General features: G+C 45.1%; 1 protein-coding gene across 2 annotated transcripts in view; it reads right to left on the bottom strand.

Annotated features, from left to right (window-relative positions):
* LOC119969217 (BEN domain-containing protein 2-like) overlaps positions 1-21,437 on the bottom strand; it is a 174,785-nt gene that overhangs the window by 95,843 nt on the left and 57,505 nt on the right. For both annotated transcript variants that reach the window (XM_038802528.1, XM_038802529.1), the window contains one exon: positions 4,515-4,601. In XM_038802528.1, coding sequence (XP_038658456.1) covers positions 4,515-4,601 — 87 coding nt within the window. The remainder of the gene's footprint in view (positions 1-4,514; positions 4,602-21,437) is intronic.

Raw genomic sequence — 21,437 nt, 5'->3', positions numbered from 1 at the left:
AGATCAGTTGGACTGCTATGCTGCCAACAGCAACCCGCAGTTAAGTTCTTAAAGGGAACCGGAAGGGCTGGGTGACTGGGAGGATTTGAGGGGGGAGGGCAGCATGGTAGCATAGTGGTTAGCACAATTCCTTCACAGCTCCAGGGTCCCAGGTTCGATTCCCGGCTGGGTCACTGTCTGTGCAGAGACTGCACGTTCTCCCCGTGCGTGCGTGGGTTTCCTCCGGGTGCTCCGGTTTCCTCCCACAGTCCAAAGATGTGCGAGTTAGGTGGATTGGTCATGGTAAATTGCCCTTAGCGTCCACAATTGCCCTTAGTGTTGGTTGAGTGGGGTTACTGGGTTATGGGGATAGGGTGGTGTGGGCTTGGGTAGGGTGCTCTTTCAAAGAGCCGGTGCAGACTCGATGGGCCGAATGGCCTCCTTCTGCACTGTAAATTCTATGATTCAGGGGTAGAAAGAGGGTGAAAAATTGAGACGGAGGGTATGGGATCTGGGAAAAGGTAGTGGGTAGGGTGGTCGTTTATGGTGGTGGCTGACAGCAGTTCACGTGGCTGCTTTGTAGGGTGGGGAGGAGCATTCCTACCCCTGGGTCCATGTTCTGGTCAATATGTTTTAAAATATAGCATCTTGTTATCCCTTTATGGACCACCTGTTAGGCTGCACATATGTCTGGTTTTCCTAAGTGCAGTTGATACCGTCTCTTGCAGGGCAAAACAATATTTTAGAAGGGGACTCAAACAGAGGTAAAATCCTTTGTCTACAAATGCAAAGGCCCAATATCAATTTCAGGCATGAGCCCTAGATTCATATTCTGTTTTCCTGTACCAAAATGGAGGGCTATACATCACTTGGCTTGTAATGAGTATGTACTTCCTGCTTGTCACGTTAGAGCGATAGGTAAAAAAAATGAATACACGTGGCCCATCGAATTTCTAGGTCCATTTTTCAGAATTCATATGGTTTTCATCTGTCCTTCTATTAATTTAAAATAAATAGATCATTTATTTTTCCTGGGATGGGGGCTTCACCAGCATTTATTGCCCATCCCTAGCTGACCTTGCAAAGATGGTGTGAGCCTTTCAACCCCAAGTCTCAAGAAGAAGAGTTAGCATTTAAGTACAATAGCATTTCCCGTTTCCAGGTGGGGAAGGTCTTGGCTGACCAGAGGAATGGTACGTGATGGTTGGAGGCACATTGGAGGGGAAGGTGGTGGTTTTAGTGAACGTGTACACCCTGAATTGGGAAGATGTAACATTTATAAGGTGGTTATTGGCCACAATACCGGATTTAGAGACGCACTAACTGATTTTAGGGGGGATTTCAACTGCGTGTTGGACCCGAAGCTGGATCTCTCCAGGCCAAAGTGGCTGGATGGCGAGAGTATGAGCTGCATTTATCGGAGGTGTGGACCTGTGGCGGTTTATGTAGCCTAGGGGGGTAAGGAATTCTATTTTTTTCCACAGTGCACAAAGTGTATTCGAGGATAGACATCTTTGTCATGGGTAGGATACTTCTCCCTGGGGAGAAAAAGATGAAATATTCGGCAGTGGTTATATCTGACCATGCTCCACACCTGGTGGATCTGATGTTAGAGGCAGGATGGACGCAGCGCACCGGATGGAGGTTGGACTCTTATCAGATATTGGGTTCTGAGGGAAGATCTATAGGGCCGATAGGGAATATGTAGACTCTACAAGGGCCTGTACTGTGCTGTACTATTCTATGTTCTATGTTCTGTGGGAGGCATTGAAGACAGTGATTAGAGGGAGATCATACCGTATAAGGTGTACGTGGATGGGGAGGCCAAGAAGCAGCGACAGAGGATAGCGGATGAGATCCTGGGAGTGGACCGTGGGTATGCGGGTGACCCAATTGTGGAACTATTGGCACGCAAGAAAATGCTGCAAATGCACTTTTACCTGCTGTCTGCAGACAGGGCAGTGTGCCAACTGATGCGTTTGAAGGGGTGGTGTATGAATATGGGGAGAAGGCCAATTATCTCTTAGCTCACCCGCTAAGACAGCAGGAGGCTGCTAGGGAGAACATTCAGGTTGGGGATTTGGAAGGTAGGCTGGTCGCTACCCCAGACAAGATAAATGGGACATTTCGAGTAATTTATCAGAGGCTGTATGGGTCAGAGCCATCAGGGGATGAGCGGAGAATGGCAGAGTATTTAGAGGGTCTGGCGTTTCCCACGGTGGGGGAGGAATTGCGGGAACAGTTGGAGGCGCCACTGGGACTTGAGCCCCGAGGGCCTCAAATAAGTTGAGAAGAATTGTTAGAAGTGGGGTTGAACATGGTGTCCTTGCATGCTGATGGCCTCCTGCTGTATGTGAGGGATCCTGGGCCAGTGATGGGGACATAATTGATATATTGAAGAACTTTGGCTCGTTCTCTGGATACAAGTTAAATTTAGGAAAGAGTGGGTACTTTGTGGTTAGCACCTCGGGGAGGGGAGCGGTCTGGGGGGGCTACCTTTTCGCCTGACAGGGACTAGTTTTCAGTATTTGGGGGTCCAGGTGGTGCAGGATTTGGTGCGACTACGTATACTGCGGGTAGGGTTAAGGCTGACCTGTGAAGGTGGGACAAGCTCCCATTGTCCTTGGCAGGCCGGGTTCAATCCATCAAAATGAACATTTTTCCGAGGTTCTTGTTCTTATTTCAGTGATATTTTTACCAATGTCATTCGTTAGGGGGATTGAGTGGCTTCTCTTTGGGATTGGATTGGATTTGTTTATTGTCACGTGTACCGAGGTACAGTGAAAAGTATTTTTCTGCAAGCAGCTCAACAGATCATTAGAAAAGGGAATTAAACAAAATTCAAGAAAATACATGAGAATACATAATAGGGCAACACGAGATATACAATGTAACTACATAAGCATTGGCATCGGTTGAAGCATACAGGGTGTAGTGTTAATGAGGTCAGTAAATAAGAGGGTCATTTAGGAGTCTGGTGACCGTGGGGAAGAAGCTGTTTTTTAGTCTGTTCGTGCGTTTGGGTGGTGAAAACCCTGAGGATTCGGAGGGGAGTCCTACAGAGGGATAGACAGTCAGGGGCCTTGAGCTGCCAAATTTGATGTTTTATTACTGGGCTGCCAATACGGGGAAGGTGTTGGGGTGGTGTGGAGACCTGGGTCTATCTGGGTGGTGAGGAAGTCTGGTTCGTGCAGAGGGTCCAGTTGGGGGGCACTGGTGACGGTGTCTCTGTTTTTGTTTTGGCAAAGTACTCTTCAAACCCGATGGTTCTCTCCACTTTCAAAATATGGAAGCAACTCCATCAGCATTTCAAGCTGGGGCCAGCGTTAAGGTGTGCCCCTATTTATATGAACCACTTATTTGAGCCGCTGGATGTTACATTTGAGGGGGTGGAAGGAGATGGGACTGGAGAGAGTGAGTGATCTATTTCTGGAAGGGTGGTTTGTTAGCCTGGAGGAGCTGAATGAGAAAGTTGGGCTTGTGAGCTCGGACACATCGAGGTACCTCTAGGTTTGAAATTTTGCTCGAAGGATGTTCTCGGTGTTTCCGGTGGTGCTGGCTTCAACTTTAGTGGATAGGATTCTTTCCAGCTCGGGGTAGTTCAACTGGCGTATATGGACGGATTTTGGGAGAAGAGTTCGTTTTGGCAGAGGGGGTGAAGGTCAAATGGGTGGCGGAGCTAGGACCCATACTGGAGGAGGAGGTATGGTGTTAGTCCTGTTGCAGAGTGAACGCCTCGTCATCCTGTGCGAGGCGAAGTCTGATCCAACTCAAGGCAGTACTGATGGCGCACCTCACATGGCCAGAATGAGTTGTTTCTTTGAGGAGGTTGAGGATTAGATGTGAGCGCTGTTTGAGAGGGCCTGCAAACCACATGCACATGTTCTGGTCCTGTCCCAAGCTTGTGGCTTTCTAGGTCTCTTTTTTTAAGCACCATGTCAGCAATCCTAAATATGGAGCCTATTCTTTGATGGCTATATACGGGGGTATCAGACCTGCCAGAGTTGCTAACAGGTGAGGAGGCAGATACCATGGCATTCGCCTCACTGATTGCTTGGAGGCAAATCCTCCTGAGCTGGGAGAATGGTGATGACACCTTGTGCCTGGCTGTGGCTAGGTGACGTAATGGTGTTTTTGCACCCTAGGAGGTCAAATGTACCGTGAGGAGGTCAATTGAAGGCTTCTACCTGAGATGACAACACTTTAAATTTAAGGAGTTGATCACTGTTAGCTGTTAGAGGGGGGGGGGGGGGGGGGGGGGGGGACGACGACAGGAGGAGGGTGTAAGGGGGGAGTTGGATTTACTTTTACTATTTGGATCACTATTTGGAATTTGTGTGCTTTTTGTATTTTTGGGGTGAAATATGATAAAAGTTTAATCAAAATATTTTAAGACACTTTACAGAGAGGCTATAAAATAATGAATCAGTTCATTTAAGGAGAAGCAGTTGAGCCATGGAAAAAGAGTCAGGAGGTGACTTAAAGCAAACCCACGAGAAACGCTGCATCTGTTTCACACAAGATTACATGCTTACATAGTCTGGCATTGCATCAGATTCCTCATCATAGTACTCTTCGTAATCTTCATCATCAGATAGTGCCTTTACCGCAGCAGGTCTTACCTTAAAGAAACATAAACATGAGCAATGTGTTGCAATAATGCAAGCACTTAAAGAAGTGCCAGAGATTTGTGTTACTCTGCACTGAAAGTTTTGAATCCTAAGCTGCAATGCTTCTGCAAACCTAAATACCTTGAACCTTTTTGCCTAGTAATATATTGTGATGCCCTTGGTGATGTTTACTGATTCTTCTTGTAAGGTTCCACATTGTGTTGTATTGCTTTACACAAAATATTTCATATTAGTAAAACAGACAATTAGTTTCATATCATAAGCCGAAATCAAGTGCTAAGTTGCACATCAGTACACAAACTCCAATGGGATAATGACAAGCAAATCTGTTTTTCGTGATAAAATTCCTACAGTTGCTGGAATCTGAAACAGAAAATACTGAACAAAACATTTGGCAAAGAGTCATCCAGACTCGAAACGTTAGCTCCCTTCTCTCTCCACATATGCTGTCATACCTTCTGGGATTGTCCAGTATTTTCTGTTTTTAGTGATATTAATTGTGGTCTAAGTGATGATCAAGATATTGTCAAAACTCCCTTTTTGTAATATACCATCTTTTCCTTCCACCTGAGAGCGTAAACTCAGTTTATAATTCCATTTGAAACACACCTCTTCCAACAGTCTAGAACAGGGGTGGGCAAACTACGGCCCGCGGGCCGCATGCGGCCCGACAAAGGTTTTTATGCGGCCCGCCAATGAGGTGCCCGGAATCATAACCAGCATTTTTGAAAAGCCGCCGGGGAAAAGCCGCTGAAGTAAATGCGCTTATTGAATAAGCGCATTTACTTCAGCGGCTTTTCACCGGCGGCTTTTCAAAAATGCCGGTTATGATTCCGGGCAACTCATTGGCAGGCCGCATAAAAACGTGCGTAGTGGGGTGGATGAGTGGGGCTGTCTCATTGGTCGGTTTAGTTGGGTGTGCGACCAATAGGAGTCCAGGTTACAAACAATAAGCCGTATTATTGTTTGTAACCTGGACTCCTATTGGTCGCACACCCAACTAAACCGACCAATAAGGCAGCCCCACTCATCCACCCCACTACGCGCGTTTTTATCGTTGACTCGGCCAGGCTGTGCTTCTGTCAGTGTTAAGGATCAGCACAAGCAATTTGACACTTGATTTCAACAAACTGGTAAATGACTGCAGTCAGATGCATCATTCTCATTGACATTGTTCTGTTACTTACTGAGTTACTTTGTTTTTCAAATAAATGTGCTTTTTTTTCTTTAAAGACCTTTTATTTTGGTTATTTAAAATATTAATTATTTTACTTAATATACTATGCGGCCCTTTAAAATTGTGAATTTCTGAATGTGGCCCTTGCACGGAAAAGTTTGCCCACCCCTGGTCTAGAAGTTCCTCAGGACAGAACTAAGCTTTTAGCTGAAAATGGTCCCAAAAACCAGTTGGCAGCATTGCATCCAATTGAGTAGAGGTTGAAAATAGCCCTCTTGGACTGCAGGCAATTCGAAATTGCAATGCCTACGTACTAACTTTCATTTCATTTCAACTTTGCAGTGAGAACTCTACAAATGATTTGCAGAATTCAGGACTGCGCAAGACACGAAGCAAGATATTCCCTTTAGATTGAATCAACTCTTATTGGTTTCTTAGTATTTTTACTTTAGTACCCTGTGCATTTCTATTTCTGTGTAATTATCCAAACAAATAAATCCATTAATTTTAACCAGAACATAATAATCTGACAGCGTGCCAATTAATGCTGACTCAAGTAGGCAGGAAAATATGATGGACGTCCCATGAGATCTCTGGTGCAAATTACTCTGGCTAATGGATAATTTATTGGTGCAGTTTCACACTCATTCCACACATAAAGAGTGCAAGTTTCAATTCAGAGGAGAATTAATCTACTTATGGAAACTGCTGTTTTTTGTCATGACAATAAGGTAAAATGTTGTGAGATAGTCCAAGTCAAAACTCCAATCAAAGGCAACTTTCTTTCCCGGCTTTTCAGCATTTTGACATAACGCAACTGGAGTAAATTAAAGCCGAAAGGAAGAATCATAGAGTTTACAGTGCAGAAGGAAGCCATTTGGCCCATCGAATCTGCACCAGCCCTTGGAAAGAGCATCCTACTTAAACCCATGACTCCACCCTATCCCCGTAACTTAGTAACCCTAACCTAACCTTTTGGACACTAAGGGGCAATTTAGTATGGCCAATCCATCTAACCTGCACATCTTTGGATTGTGGAAGGAAACCGGAACAGCCGGAGGAAACCCAAACAGACAGGGTAAAGTGCAAACTCCACACAGACAGTGACCTAAGGCTGGTTTTGAACCTGGGACCCTGGGGCTGTGAGACAGCAGTGCTAACCACTGTACCACACCTTAAAAGCACTAAATGTACTGGCACATTGACATCAAATGAGATTTTTTAGAACCATTAACAAAAGCTCAGTACAAAACTCAGATTAACAGTAAATATTTGCAGTAATAAACCAGAGCTGTGCCTTCCTCGTTACACGAGTTGCTCTTTAATTCAGGATTAATTCAACCGCTGGAACTACATGCATCAATAGGAAGCTTCATCTTTTTTTGCAACAGCAGGAATTTGAAAAATTCTGGTAGCATTATCAAAGCGGACATCAGAATGGCTATGAAGGTGTCTCACTAGAATATTGGCATTACCTAACTCTTATTCTTGGATAACCAATGGTCACATTGCAAATATCAGGTAAAGATCTGGGACGGGATTCTCCGGTCACTCAACCGCGTGTTTCTCAGCGGCGTGCCGTTCGCTGAAAATGGGATTTCATCCGGCCAAAACTAGCTTGCGGTATCTGGGTATTTGTGTGGCCCATGATTGAGCCACACTTCATAAACTTTTACTGGCACCAAGGACCCGTTTTCGACCCTGGTCCCGGGTCACTCTCCGTGTGGAGTTTGCACATTCTCCCCGTGCCTGCATAAATTTCACCCAAAAAACCCAAAGATGCGCAGGGCAGGTGGACTGCCCCTTAACTAAATTGGGTACTTCAAATTAAAAAAAATAAACTTAACTTTTCTAGTCTGGTGGATGGGGTGTAGGTCGATTTGAAAACATGGGATGCCCTCCCTGTGACTCTAGCGGGGAAGGGTACAGGCGGTGAAGATGAATATTCTCCTGAGGTTTTTGTTTTTGTTCCAGTGTCTCCCAGTCTTTCTCCCCAAGGCTTTCTTTAGTCAGGTTGACAAATTGATTTCTCTTTCTGTTTGGGCTGGTAAGACTCCTTTGGTTCGTAGGATGTTTTTGCAAAGGGATAGGGTGTCAGGGGTTGGCATTACCCAATCTGTTATGCTATTACTGATGACGAATATTGGTATGGTGCGGGTGTTGTTCGAAGACCCGGATCTAATATGGTCCCAGCCGTTCAGGAAAACCACGAGGCAGCTGCAGACTCATTCCATGGCCGCCATGGTCGGGGGCGGGCCAATCGGTGGGCGGGGTGGGGGGGGGGGGGCATCATACAGGACTGGGGTATTTTCGAACGGGCGGTCCAGGTCAGGCGCACGGTCGATCAGGGGCACTATTTCTGCGGTCCAGCTCCGCAGTCTGAGTCCGCCATGAAGCATGGCGTGGCCGCTGGAGGCTGCTGCCACCGTGCGCGGACTCTGACCCAGAAGTACGGGGGACCGTCTCGGCAGCTGGAACTGCGAGCTTCACGACGGTTCCCTCCTAGCCCCCTGCAGGGCTGTGAATGTGTGGTCTTTTCTGGAGTAAAAGGCCACAGTTTTCACAACGGCGCAGGGACATAGTCCCTGAAACGGAGAATCCAGCCCCATAGGTTTGTGCTGTCTACCCCTTGATTTAGGCTGAAATGGACCTAATTGTGCCAGTGCTACGCTAAAGGCTATTATCATGGTCCCTTAGCAGGTGCCAAAGTGATGTCGGCAGCTGCCAAACCCATGCTTATCAGATGACTTTTCACTGACCCCAAATACTCAAGAAAGGTCGGAAGTGGAGCCACATAACTGCCCATTCTCTAACTCACCGGTACAGCAGACCCACGTATTTTATGCATCTGATTGATCAAAACATTTAAAAGTGAAGGTTTGCCAACTTTCATCAATGTATCCATGGGTCATTCCAGATCACATGGTATCAGACACATTTTGTGTTTTGTGTGTGTCTGTAAGGGTGGGGGAAGGTTGAGAGAGGGAATAGGGAGGGTGGATTCTCCAGAAGGTTCTCTTGTTTCATTCCTCAAAGTACCAATAGCATCCTCTTCCTGGAAACAGTCTGAGACTAAGCCAGTCCATTCACAACCTTGGTGTCAGGTGTGATTCCAAGATGAGCTTCCCATCTCATGTTCGTGCCATTACCAAGACTGCCTATTTCCACTGCCTTAACATTTCCTACCTCCATGAATTGTCCATCTGAGCAAATTTGATGCTGAAACCCCCATTCATTTATTCGTTACCTCTTGACGTGACTATTCCACCATGCTCCTGGTGATCTTCCACATTCTACCCTCTGCAAATGTGAGGTCACCCAAATCTCTGCTGCCTGTGTCTTTGCTCGCAACAAGTCGTGCTCGCCGACCAACATTGATCAACGTCTTGATTTTTATCATCCTTGTTTTTAAATCTCTCCTCACCACTCAATTCCTTCCAACACCAAAAACGTCCAAGATGTCTGTGCTTCTCCAATTCTTTTTTTAAAATAATTTAGAGTGCCCCATTATTTTTTCTAATTAAGGGGCAATTTAGCGTGGCCAATCCACGTACCCTGCACATCTTTGGGTTGTGGGAGCGAAACCCATGCAGACATGGAGAGAATGTGCAAACTCCACACGGACAGTGACCCAAAGCAGTGATCGAACCTGGGACCTTGGCGCCATGAGGCAACAGTGCTAACCACTGCACCATCGTGCTGCCCTGTGCTTCTCAAATTCTACCCAATTTTAAATGCTCCACCATTGGTGGCCGCCTTCAATTGCCTAGGTCCCAAGCTCTGAAATTCCCTTCTCCTCCCCATCTCCCTTTCCTTCTTTATGATTCTTCTTCAAGCCTACTTTTGACCAAGCTTGGTCATTTGACCTAGTCCCTCCTCACTTGGCTCAGTATCGTACTTTTTACGTGGTGCCTCCACCTTGGGACTCTTCAAAACATTAATGGCACTATATAAATGTAAGTTGTTGCAATTTTTGCTTCTCTGCTGTAACAGTAAAAGCCACAGAAACCACAACCACCGTACCCGAGAGATTTCTGAAGCTTTATGCAAAGTACTACAGGTTATAATTGCTTTCACTGCTCTGGTTTATTTAGACAGATGGATCTCAAATTGTTCTCCTTTCCTCAATTTGCACCACAGGCCCGGGTTTTAAACTGATTTTAGACAACATGTCTGAATTACAGGCTTTAATGAGGGCACCTGAGAATTCAAATCTGTGCCTCATTCTGTAAAAGATAAGCTGATACTTAACGATTTCTGGCAGAAAAATAAAAGTGAGAATATTCCTGACACATGAGAAACTAGAGTAACGATTTGTTTTTACTTGAGTACGTCCACAAATAAGCAAATGAATTGCCCTTGGTTTGATTTCTGTCCCTTGCTCTGCTAGCCAATTTTAACCAAGTAGCAGGGGGGATTCCTCAGTAAGTATAGAGGCTTCGGGTGGCCACCAACACTGACATTCCAGCATACCTAGTCAAGGGCTTTGAGATAGAAGGTGGAACAAAGGAGATAGAAAGGCATGACAGGATAATTTTTTTAAAAATACTGATGACACAGATGGGAATATGGACTAATTTTCCATCTGCTGAAGGACAGATGTGAAGCAGATGAAAAGTTTGTCCCACAAAGGAATGAAAAATTCAGAGGAAAGGCTACCCACCATCCCCTGCCCATTCACGGGCGGCACGGTAGCACAGTGGTTAGCACTGTTGTTTCACAGCGCCAGGGACCCGGGTTCGATTCCCGGCTTGGGTCACTGGCTGTGTGGTGTTTCTAAGTTCTTCCCATGTCTGCGTGACTTGGATTCCATTGAGGTAACCCGGGTAATGGCTTACCTCTGTGAATAGTAATTGAAATGGCCGCACTAAATTTTGCAATGTTAGAAATCATAAATTTGAGTGATTGAGGTTTGTGGAATAGTTGCCTGAATTCTGTATTCCTGTTTCTCAGAGTGGTCACAAAGCCAGGGGCAAACAGCCCAGATCACCATGCGTGCAAGCTTCCAGACACTGAGTGAAAGCAAAACAATTGGCCAGAGGTCAACAATGTACCTGACAGTTCTGTCTTGTAGGAAGCATCCAAAGCAGAGGCTTTGATACGGTAGCACAGTAGTTAGCACTGTTGCTTCACAGCAAGAAGTCTTACAACACCAGGTTAAAGTCCAACAGGTTTGTTTCAAACACTAGCTTTCGGAGCACTGCTCCTTCCTCAGGTGTTTGAAACAAACCTGTTGGACTTTAACCTGGTGTTGTAAGACTTCTTACTGTGCTCACCCCAGTCCAACGCCGGCATCTCCACATCATTGCTTCACAGCGCCAGGGACCCGGGTTCAATACCCAGCTTGGGTCACTGTCTTTGCGAAGTCTGCACGCTCTCCGTGTCGGCGTGGGTTTCCTCCGGGCGCTCTCGTTTCCTCCCACAAGTCCCAAAAGACGAGTTTGTTAGATGAATTGGACATTCTGAATTCTCTCTCAGTGTTCCTGAACAGGCGCCTGATTGTGGCGACTAGGGGATTTTCACAGTAACTTCATTGCAGTGTTAATGTAAGCCATAATGTAAACTTATGACACTGATAAAGATTAGAATTAATTACGTGCACATCCTGGTGGCCAGCTCAGATTGATTAAAGTGGGATTCTCAGATCTTCGCCATAGGAACTTGGTTGCTGATGATCCACAGATTGAAGAGTTTGAAAAAAAAATAATTTTAATGCCTTCCATGACCACAGGATGTTCCAGAGAGTTTTACAGCCTCTGAAGTTTTAAATTAAAGCCATTGTTGTAATGTAGGAAATGTGACAGCCAATTTTTGAACTGCATGTTCCCCAAATAGCAATCGGGATAATGACCAGATAATCTCTTTTTGTTTGTAAAACCTGATGTTCGGCACGATAGGAAAAACCACATTCTTGTACTTCTCCCAATCATGTCATGGGATCTTTTCCAGCAGAGGTGGAGGGCAGGGCTTCAGTTGAATGCCTCATCTGAATGACTAAGGCAGTGCAGCACTCCCTTGGTACTGCACCGATATCTCGGCTGGGAAATTATGGTAAAAATGGAGTGCAAAAAGTTGGAAACAAAAGAGGGAAATGTTGCGATTCCTGTAGAGACCTTTAACAAGATTGAATTCCCAGTTACTGACTTAAATTAATTAAGATTTCAAGTTTTTAGACTTTTGCCATAACAAACAAATTAAAAGCAACACTCACTAAACATTATTTAGTATGCAACTAGCATTATAAACTGCAGAAAAGGCAATCATTATTGTTGTCTTCATACAATAGCTTAACTTCTGTACTGGGTAAAATGCTGAATCCATCATCAAGGAAGAAATAGCGAGACATCTGGATAGATATTGTCCCATTGGGCAGACACAGCATGGGTTCATGAAAAGCAGGTCATGTTTAACTAACTTACTGGAATTTTTTGAGGCCATTATGAGCGCGGTAGACAATGAGGAACCGGTGGATGAGATGTATTTGGATTTCCAGAAGGCATTCAACAAAGTGCCACACAAAAAGCTGCTGCGTAAGATAATGTAATGTAATGTTACGGGTAATGTATTAGTATGGATAGAGGATTGATTAACTGACAGAAAGCAAGGGCAGCACGGTGGCCTAGTGGTTAGCACAACCGCCTCACGGCGCTGAGGTCCCAGGTTCGATCCCGGCTCTGGGTCACTGTCTGTGTGGAGTTTGCACATTCTCCCCGTGTCTGCGTGGGTTTCACCCCCACAACCCAAAAATGTGCAGAGTAGCGTGGATTGGCCACGCTAAATTGCCCCTTAATTGGAAAAAATAATTGGGTAATCTAAATTTATTAAAAAAAACTAACAGAAAGCAAAGAGTGGGGATAAATGGGTGTTTTTCTAGTTGGCAATCAGTGGTGTGCCTCAGGGATCAGTGTTGGGACCACAATTGTTTACAATTTACATAGATGATTGGAGTTGGGGACCAAGTGTAATGTGTCAAAGTTGGCAGATGACACTCAGATGAGAGGTAGAGCAATGTGTGCAGAGGACACTGAAAGTCTGCAGAGGGATATAGATAGTTGAAGTGAGTGGGCAAGGGTGTGGCAGACAGAATACAATGTTGGTAAATGTGAGGTCATCCATTTTGGTAGGAATAACAGCAAAATGGACTATTATTTAAATGGTAAAAAATTGCAGCATGCTGCTATGCAGAGGGACCTGGGTATTCTTGGACATGAATGCAAAAAATTGGTTTGCAGGTCCAGCAGGCAATTAATAAGGAAATAGAATGGTGTCCTTCATTGCTAGAGGGATGGAGTTTAAAAGCAGGGAGGTTATGTTGCAGCTGTATAGGTTGCTGGAGAGGCCACACCTGGAGTACTGTGTACAGTTTTGGTCTTCTAACTTGTGAAAGGATGTACTGGCACTGGAGGGGGTGCAGAAGAGATTCACTAGGTTGATTCCGGAGTTCAGAGAATTGGCTTATGAGGAGAGACTGAGTAGACTGGGACTATACTCATTGGAATTTAGAAAAATGAGGGCGGTTCTTATGGAAACATATAAAATTATGAAGGGAAAAGATAGAAACAGGGAGGTTGTTTCCACTGGCGGGTGAAACTAAAACTAGGGGGCCTAGCCTCAAAATAAGGGGGAGCAGATTTAGGACTGATTTGAGGAGGAACTTCATCACCCAAAGGGTTGTGAATCTGTGGAATTCCTTGCCCAGTGAAGCAGTTGAAGCTACCTTGTTGAATATTTTTAAGGCAAAGCTAGATAGATTTTTGAACAGTAAAGGAATTAAAGGTTATGGTGAGCGGATTGGTAAGTAGAGCTGATTCGACAAAAAGATCAGCATGATCCTATTGAATGTGGGGGCAGGCTTGAGGGGCCAGGTGGCCTACCCTCACTCCTAGTTCTTATGTTCTTACAACTGATAACATCAACCATGCCGCATATATATATTTTCACAGTAACTTCATTGCAGTGTTAATGTAAGCCTACTTGTGACACTAATAAAGATTATTATTAATATAGCTTCCACCATGGTCTCCACAGGATTACAGTCTGTAAACGACACAGGTTACATTTACTCCCAGCTTCCAACAGGTTCACAACCCCATTTCGCTGAATATTACCATCAAATGACCATTGACGGGCACTTCTGGAACGTCTGGAAATTCTCTGGAGTTCTTGGAGAATTCCTGAATTGATCACCAGCAGTAATGCTCACGATTTCTCCTTCCAGCTTTGCCAGGAAAAATCTACCAGAGGTTGCAAGACTGCCACAGGATGTGCCTCTTTGACCAGAAACCATCCACCTTCCTGCCTTCTGCCTGGTAGTTCACAAAATGACAATACATTCCTCTTTTCACCCTTCTGTCTCTGTGAGGCTTCTCTCTCTTTCTGTCCAAAGCTTCTAAGACACAAACTCTATCCAGAATTAGCCTAGCTGCTTTTGCCTTTGTTTTCAGATGTGGACATTTTGTACCTTCCTCTCATTATGTCTCAAACTCCAAGGGCAGCATGATGGCACAGTGGTTAGCATTGCTGTCTCACAGCGCCGAAGTCCAAGGTTTGATCCCGGCTCTGGATCACTGTCAGTGTGGAGTTTGCACATTCTTCCTGTGTTTGCGTGAGTTTCACCCCCACAACCCAAAGATGTGCAGGCTAGGTGGATTGGCCACGCTAAATTGCCCCTTTATTGGAAAAAATGAATTGGGCACTCCAAATTTATTTTTTTTAAAGTCTCAAAATCCAGAAACATCTTTATTTATCTATTTATTTTACTTTTTCAGATCACAAGACCATAAGATGTAGGAGCAGAAGTAGGCATTTAACCCATCAAGTCTGTTCCACCTTTCAATGAGATCATGACTGATCTGATATAATAATCCTCAACTCCACTTTCCAGCCATATCCATAACCCTTGATTCTCTTACTGATCAGTCTCTCTCAGCCTTCAACATACTAAAAGATCCAGCCTCCACACCCCTCTGTGGTAAAGAATTCCACAGATTCACTACCCCCCGGAAGAAGAAATATCTCCTCACCACGGTTTTAAATGGGCTACCCCTTACTCTCAGATTATGCCATCTGGTACTAAACCTCTCCACAAGGGAAACAGCCTCTCAGCATCTACCTTGTCAATCCTCTTGGGATTCCTATATGTCTCAATAAGGTCACCTCTCATTCTTCTAAACTCTAATGAGTACAGGCACAATCTACTCAACCTCTCCTCATAAGAAAATCCCTTCATACCCTCAATCAACCCACTGAACCTTCTCTTGACTGCCTCCAATGCAATGTATCTTTCCTTAGATAAGAGGACCAAAACTGTTCACAAGTTTTAGCAAGATTTCCCTATTTGTATACTTCATTCCCATTGAAATAAGTCAACATTCCATTTGACTTCCCTATTACCTGCTGACGTTGCATGTTGATTTCCATAACTCAGGTTTTAAACCTTTGCAAACCATGTGATTTAAACAATACCGCTCAGTGTTTTTTCTTATAGCTCACATAAATAAATACACACAAGTTAAGACAGAAACCATTTGAACACATTTCAGATATACTGATGAGGTTGAATATTTCCATTCACTGTGATAATTATATGTTTTCCTACTATTTTTATCACCCACACAGCTCGCTCACGGTGGGAAATGCTTCTATAAGGTGCTTCAAAACATCAATATTTTGTGTTGTTTATGTTGTGCAAGACATAATTATTGGCCTGTGCCTGTCTCTCCTACTTCCTTCTCTGCCGCATATTCTCTTATTCAGTTTCTGTCACTGCATCTCTAGAGATTCTGTGCCTGTCAATAAACCATTAACCTGGAGCACTTTCCCCAGACATTCAGAGCTCCTTAACGTGTTCCCGGTCCAATGTACTTTCATGCACAGCATTAAAAAAAACACAGACCTGGCTTACTTCTAATGAGATTTATTTTGAAAAAGGTATCAACTCATCAGTCGCTGGATTATTTTTTTTTTAATCCACATTGTTTACTCCAGTGAACAGAAACTCCTGAGGAATTCTGGTTATCAGAAGGTCGAAGCCATAGGCTGACAGAGCCAAGTGCATAAGAAATACACGCTCAAACCAACTGATTTATAAAGACAATAACTGAACAATCTCCAAGTCATCATTTCCATTTAAGGTAATAATGGTTTGGGTCTCTGTCTCCCCTGGGTTGCAATGTTAGCTTCTTGGAGCCCAGTTAATGCTGAAACGGAAGGGCCAGGAAGACTTGCTTTCTCGCTGACACAGGTGTCCGAGGAGCAGTGCACTGACACCAGCCAGAAATCAATCTGGCAGACTCACTGGAGGGAATGACCTAATCAACCACCATCTGTTTGTAATGGCGGCTGTTTTTAAATCAGCCATTTTCTCAAGTCATGCTCAGTGTTCTGAGTGTTTGAACATTGTTGTCTGCGATTTTTGCAATATCTGAGTTGGGGCAGATACCCAGACAATTTCTTGTCAAGAGAAATAATGCCCCGGATTCTGAAAAGAAAAAGAAATTACTGATTATTTTCCCATTTTGGTGAATTGCTAGTCTCAAGAGTTTGTTCTTTAAATCGCCATTTTACAAACCAGTCAACCAATAAAAAATCAAAATTGTGTTACAACAGGGCAGATAGAAACAAAGAAAATAGGTGCAGGAATAGGCCACTCGGCCCTTCAAGCCTGCACCACCATTCAATATGATCATGGCTGATCATGTAAATTCAGTACCCCACTCCTGCTTTCTCTGCATACTGTATGGGCCAGGGCTTAGAAACTCCAAAGTATATTATAAAGTCCACCTGACCTACAACCTTTATGTTGAATTTGGCTAGGATGAGCACAAGAGCCTTCCCTTCAGGTGTGATTCAACAGTCTTCCTGGACACTTTAATCAAAATAAGCTTTATTCAAAGAACACACACATATATATATATATATAAATACACAGCAAGAATTTTTATCAATTACAAACATAACGACACCACACAGCTACAGTTATCTATGTATAACACTTAATGAATTCCCCCTCAACTGTTCCAATTCAAAAACAAAATTCCATAAATCAAAACCCCTTTACAAGGGTGTGGCCCAGCACTCTGCATTCTCACTTGAATAAGACTGGCTGTGCCTGAGACTCTGACCCCGTCTCACCAGCTGGTTTAAAACCTTCCGGAAAGCAAACTATATCTTTTAAGTTATCAAAGCAGGTAGCTATAATCAATGTCTTTTTTTTCTAGAACAAAAATGAAAATAGTGAAAGACAGGAACAAAACACTTCTTTCTCCGAGTCCACAGCAGTCAAAACCGAAAGTGAAAGTAATATAAACCTCACAGCCACAGCTCAGCTCTACCCACAAAATGACATCACTGAAGCCATGTGATAAGACAAAAACCTTTCTTAAAGGGACACTCCCATGACAATATCCTTTGATCCCTTTAGCCGCAAGGGCCACGTACAGCTTCCTCTTGAATATATCCAACGAACTGACCTGAACACCTCTCTGTGGTAGAGAATTCCACAAGTTCACAACGGTCTTCCTCATCTCAGTCCTGAATGGCTTACCCCTTATTTTTAGGCTGTGACCCCCTGTTCTGGACTTCCCCAAAATCGGGATCATTCTTACCACATCTTCCCTCTCATTCTTCCAAACTTCAATGAGTACAAGCCCAGTCGATCCAGTCTTTCTTCACATGTCAGTCCTGCCATCCCGGGAATTAGTTTGATGAACCTTTGCTGGATACCCTCGAAAGCAAGAATGTTCTTCCTCAAACTAGGAGACCAAAACTGCACACAATATTCAAGGTGTGGCCTCACCAAGGCCTTGTATAACTGCAGCAAGACATCCCTACTCCTATACTCAAATCCTCTGGCTATGAAGGCCAGCATGCCATTAGCTTTCCTCACCGCCTGCTGTACCTGCATGCCAACTTTCAGCGATTGTCCCACCAATTATACTTATTAATTAACTGTTGTTTTGGGTCTGTGTGCAGATTACCTACGGGGATTTTGACTGTCTTGCTCAGATATAATAATAAAAATCTTTATTAGTGTCACAAATAGGCTTACATTATCACTGCAATGAGATTACTGCAAAAATCATCTCATCGCCACATTCCAGCGCCTGTTTGGGTACACTGAGGGAGAATTCCGAACATCCAATTCACCTAACCAGCACATCTTTTGGGACTTGTTGAAGGAAACCGGAGCACCCAGAGAAAACCCACATAGACACGGGGAGAAGCTGCAGCCTCCGCAAAGACAGTGACCCAAGCCGGGGATCGAACCCGGGTCCCTGGCGCTTTGAAGCAACAGTACTAACCACTGTTCTAAAAGTCTCTGCTTTGGATGCTTCCTACAAGACAGAACTGTCAGGGTATATTGTTCACCTCTCGCTTATTGTTTTACTTTCACTCAGTGTCTGGAAGTTTGCATGCATGGTGATCTGGGCTGTATACCCCTGGCTTTGTGACCACTCTGAGAAACAGGAATACAGAATTCAGGCAACTGTTCCACGAACCTCAATCACTCAAATTTATGACTTCTAACATTGCAAAATTTAGTGGAGCTATTTCAATGAATTTCACAGAAGTAAGCCATTACTCAGGTTCCCTCAATGGAGTGCAAGCATGAGCTTAACCCTTATAGTAGCAAAGTTTACTTACAAATAGCCATTTGGGAGAAGTCTAAAATGCCTCTACTAATCTTTAGCAATGTCTCCAGACTGAACAAACCACTTATCAATATGTATATACCTCTATTAATGCAATCTGATCTTGAAGGTATATGTCTACGTTTTGTTATTCAATGGCATGATATAATACAAACAAATATTGAAACATCAGCAAAATCAAGTGACCTTAAACAGTGATGCACTAGTGTGCCACAGACTGGCAGCTGAGTTTTTGATTTATGACAACCTTGAAATTAGCAAAAAAAATAACCAACTGCTTTAGAAAAGCTGATACCGCAAGAAAAAAGCTGATAACTGAAAAGTGACCTTAAACATAGGCCTATGGCTTAAGAAAACAAATAATTACACTGTAAATGCAGTGAGACAAGTGCTAAAGTTACCTCACGTAGAAGAAGATAAGGAAGTATATAAAAGACGGACGAAGAACAAGTTTTAAAATCACAAGACTTACTTTCTTGGGGAGGAACTACAGAAGGCATAACACAATTGCAGAGAATTATGATTGTTGACGAAAGGCGATGCTCTAGATGTACTTTCTTATTTCAAAATTAATATTTCCATTGCCCAACATTGCCCCACTCCGTCACTGTGTTAAAGCCTTTACATGTGCGACAACCCCTCCAGACTCAACAACTCAAATACAACTCTAACTTGTCCAAAATGGCGCCACCTGCATACTATCCCACTTCAATCATCATCCCTGGCCTACCTTGATTCAGTGTCCCTCAAATCATTAAATTTAACATACCGAGCTGGATTCAACCAAAACATGTGGGAGCGAGCAGGAACTGCCCCACAGGAGAAGTTGGCCCACAACAGATGGGAGAGGGCCCAGATGGGCGGCAGGGTGCCAGACAGAGTCCTCGCCCCTATGAAGAAAGGGCTCTTGAGGTCACAGGGATGGCCGAGGACCGAGCAGTGAGCACCACAGAGGTTAGTGCGCGGCGCAGAGGGGAGGATCCATCGGCCCCCACCCAGAGGACCTGGCAAATGTGAGTTTGACCCATCTCTCCCACTGACCACATGTCCATTCTCCAGCAGGACCTACAGCCGATGGCGCCGGCCCATCCGGGGTGCCGCCCCCCCCCCCCCCCCCCCCCCCCCCCCCCTCCCCCCCTCCGAAGAGAACACCTCGGAGTAGCACTCTCAGGATGCCATCATAAAGGTTGCAGCATAGCTGTCATCCTCACCCTCCACCAGCACAGAGACACACGCTGCGGTGGGCGAAAGTAATGGACCGGCTTCTGGGGCACATTTTGGTGAGCACCACACAGTTGCTAATGTCTATCAGGGGGAGGCAGGAAGATCCAGGCGAGACAGCAGTCAGAGGTCTTTTGAAACCTAAGATCCAGCTGCGTGCCAATCAGATGCTGAGCCTCTGAAACAGGTTTACCCGGAGTTGATGCAGACGATAGGGTGCGGCCGTGAGATCCAGAGGGGGATGTCAGCGACCCTCCAGCAGGTCCATAGCTGATTGGAGGAGTCCCAGAGACTACTGGCGCAGGAGATGCTGCCGGCAATGTATGGCACCAAGGCCAACACTGCTAGGGTGACAGTGGAGAGCTTGGTGCATGACGTTGGCAGCGTGAGTGGAGGTATCCAAGGCGTGGCCCAGTCAGTGACGACCATGGCTGAGCGCCTCGACAGGATGTCCGATTCACTCGGGGACATCACTTAGTAGAGGTGGACCCTGATGAGGCACTGCGGAGCATGTCCCAGTCGCAGCTGGGCATTGCCGAGGCCCTCCAGAGCATATCCCAGTCACTGAGGAGCATCGTCGAGGGCTTCGACACCATGCTGCAGACATTGGGGAGCTGCCAGGGCTGGCACAGCCAGATGCCGCAGGGGCAGTCGGGGCTCGGTTCAGCTGACACTCTGCCCCGAGGTAAACCCCAGGGCCCGATGGGCACTGACCGGGAGGAGAGGGCACTAGGTGCCAATCTGGAGCCATCCTATGGAGTGGCGAAGCTGTCCACCAGCTTCACCAAGTTCCACCCCCCTGACAACGGCACGTCTCGCAGTACTAGCGGGAGAGTGGGTTCGTTGGAAACACTAATGTAAATCATTATTATCTGTTAACTTGCAGGGGTCTCTGCGCATCGAGGATCACTGTGAGGGCACTGGGGGTGGGGGAGAGTGGAGTAGTTGAGAACACTGATGTAAATCATTAGTATCTATTAACCTTGACCAATATAATGCCTCTGGTTCTCTTTCCCACCCCCCAACCCCTCCCCCCACAAAAAAACTGTACACCATGTGCAGGTATTGGTTGTGAGCGAGCACTCAGCAGACAGGCAGAGGTCAGACTATGGCAGTGAATGAGGAGCTCCAGCAATTAGCTCTCTACGGATAATCATTACCCCCCTGCACTCAACTGTGACCCACTGACAGTGCCGACACAGTCCCATCACCCTGGAGTTATGTTACACAGACCCTGAGAGGTGGTGTTGCCAATTTAATGGAATACTATAATAATGTTGCTCTTTAGAGTCGCCAATATGATACTGAGGCTCTTTTTATGATATGATGTTATGTCCCAACAGCATCGCCAATACTGTAGGTGTTTCTATTTCTCTCACTGAACCACAAGGCTTTCCCGTTTATCAGTCAAATGACCACACAACCAGTTAGTCAGTTCAAGTTCAAAGATGGTTTATTTACACACACAGGTTACTTCGACATGCAAGCACAATATACTACAAGTTAAACTACACCCATCAACTACAATAACCTATACTTGACTTTAGGCGACCGGTACTGTGCAAGTGGATAAGGCCTTTATCTTGATCACGTGCTGGTTCGAAGAAGTGGCTCTGTCTCTGCTGGGCTCATCCGACAGGTAGAGATCGTTGGTCTTGAACATGGCTGTCTGGTCGTTATGCTGCAGTTGGGCTGGCACAGGCCGGGTCCAAAAGAGACAGAACACATGGCTGTGTTCTCTTTTATCCCTCTGGGATTTCGCGCTCTTTGGGGCGG

The sequence above is a fragment of the Scyliorhinus canicula genome, chromosome 7 (genome assembly GCF_902713615.1).
Source record: "Scyliorhinus canicula chromosome 7, sScyCan1.1, whole genome shotgun sequence".
Taxonomy (NCBI): domain Eukaryota; kingdom Metazoa; phylum Chordata; class Chondrichthyes; order Carcharhiniformes; family Scyliorhinidae; genus Scyliorhinus; species Scyliorhinus canicula.
This window is presented reverse-complemented; position numbering and strand designations above follow the sequence as displayed.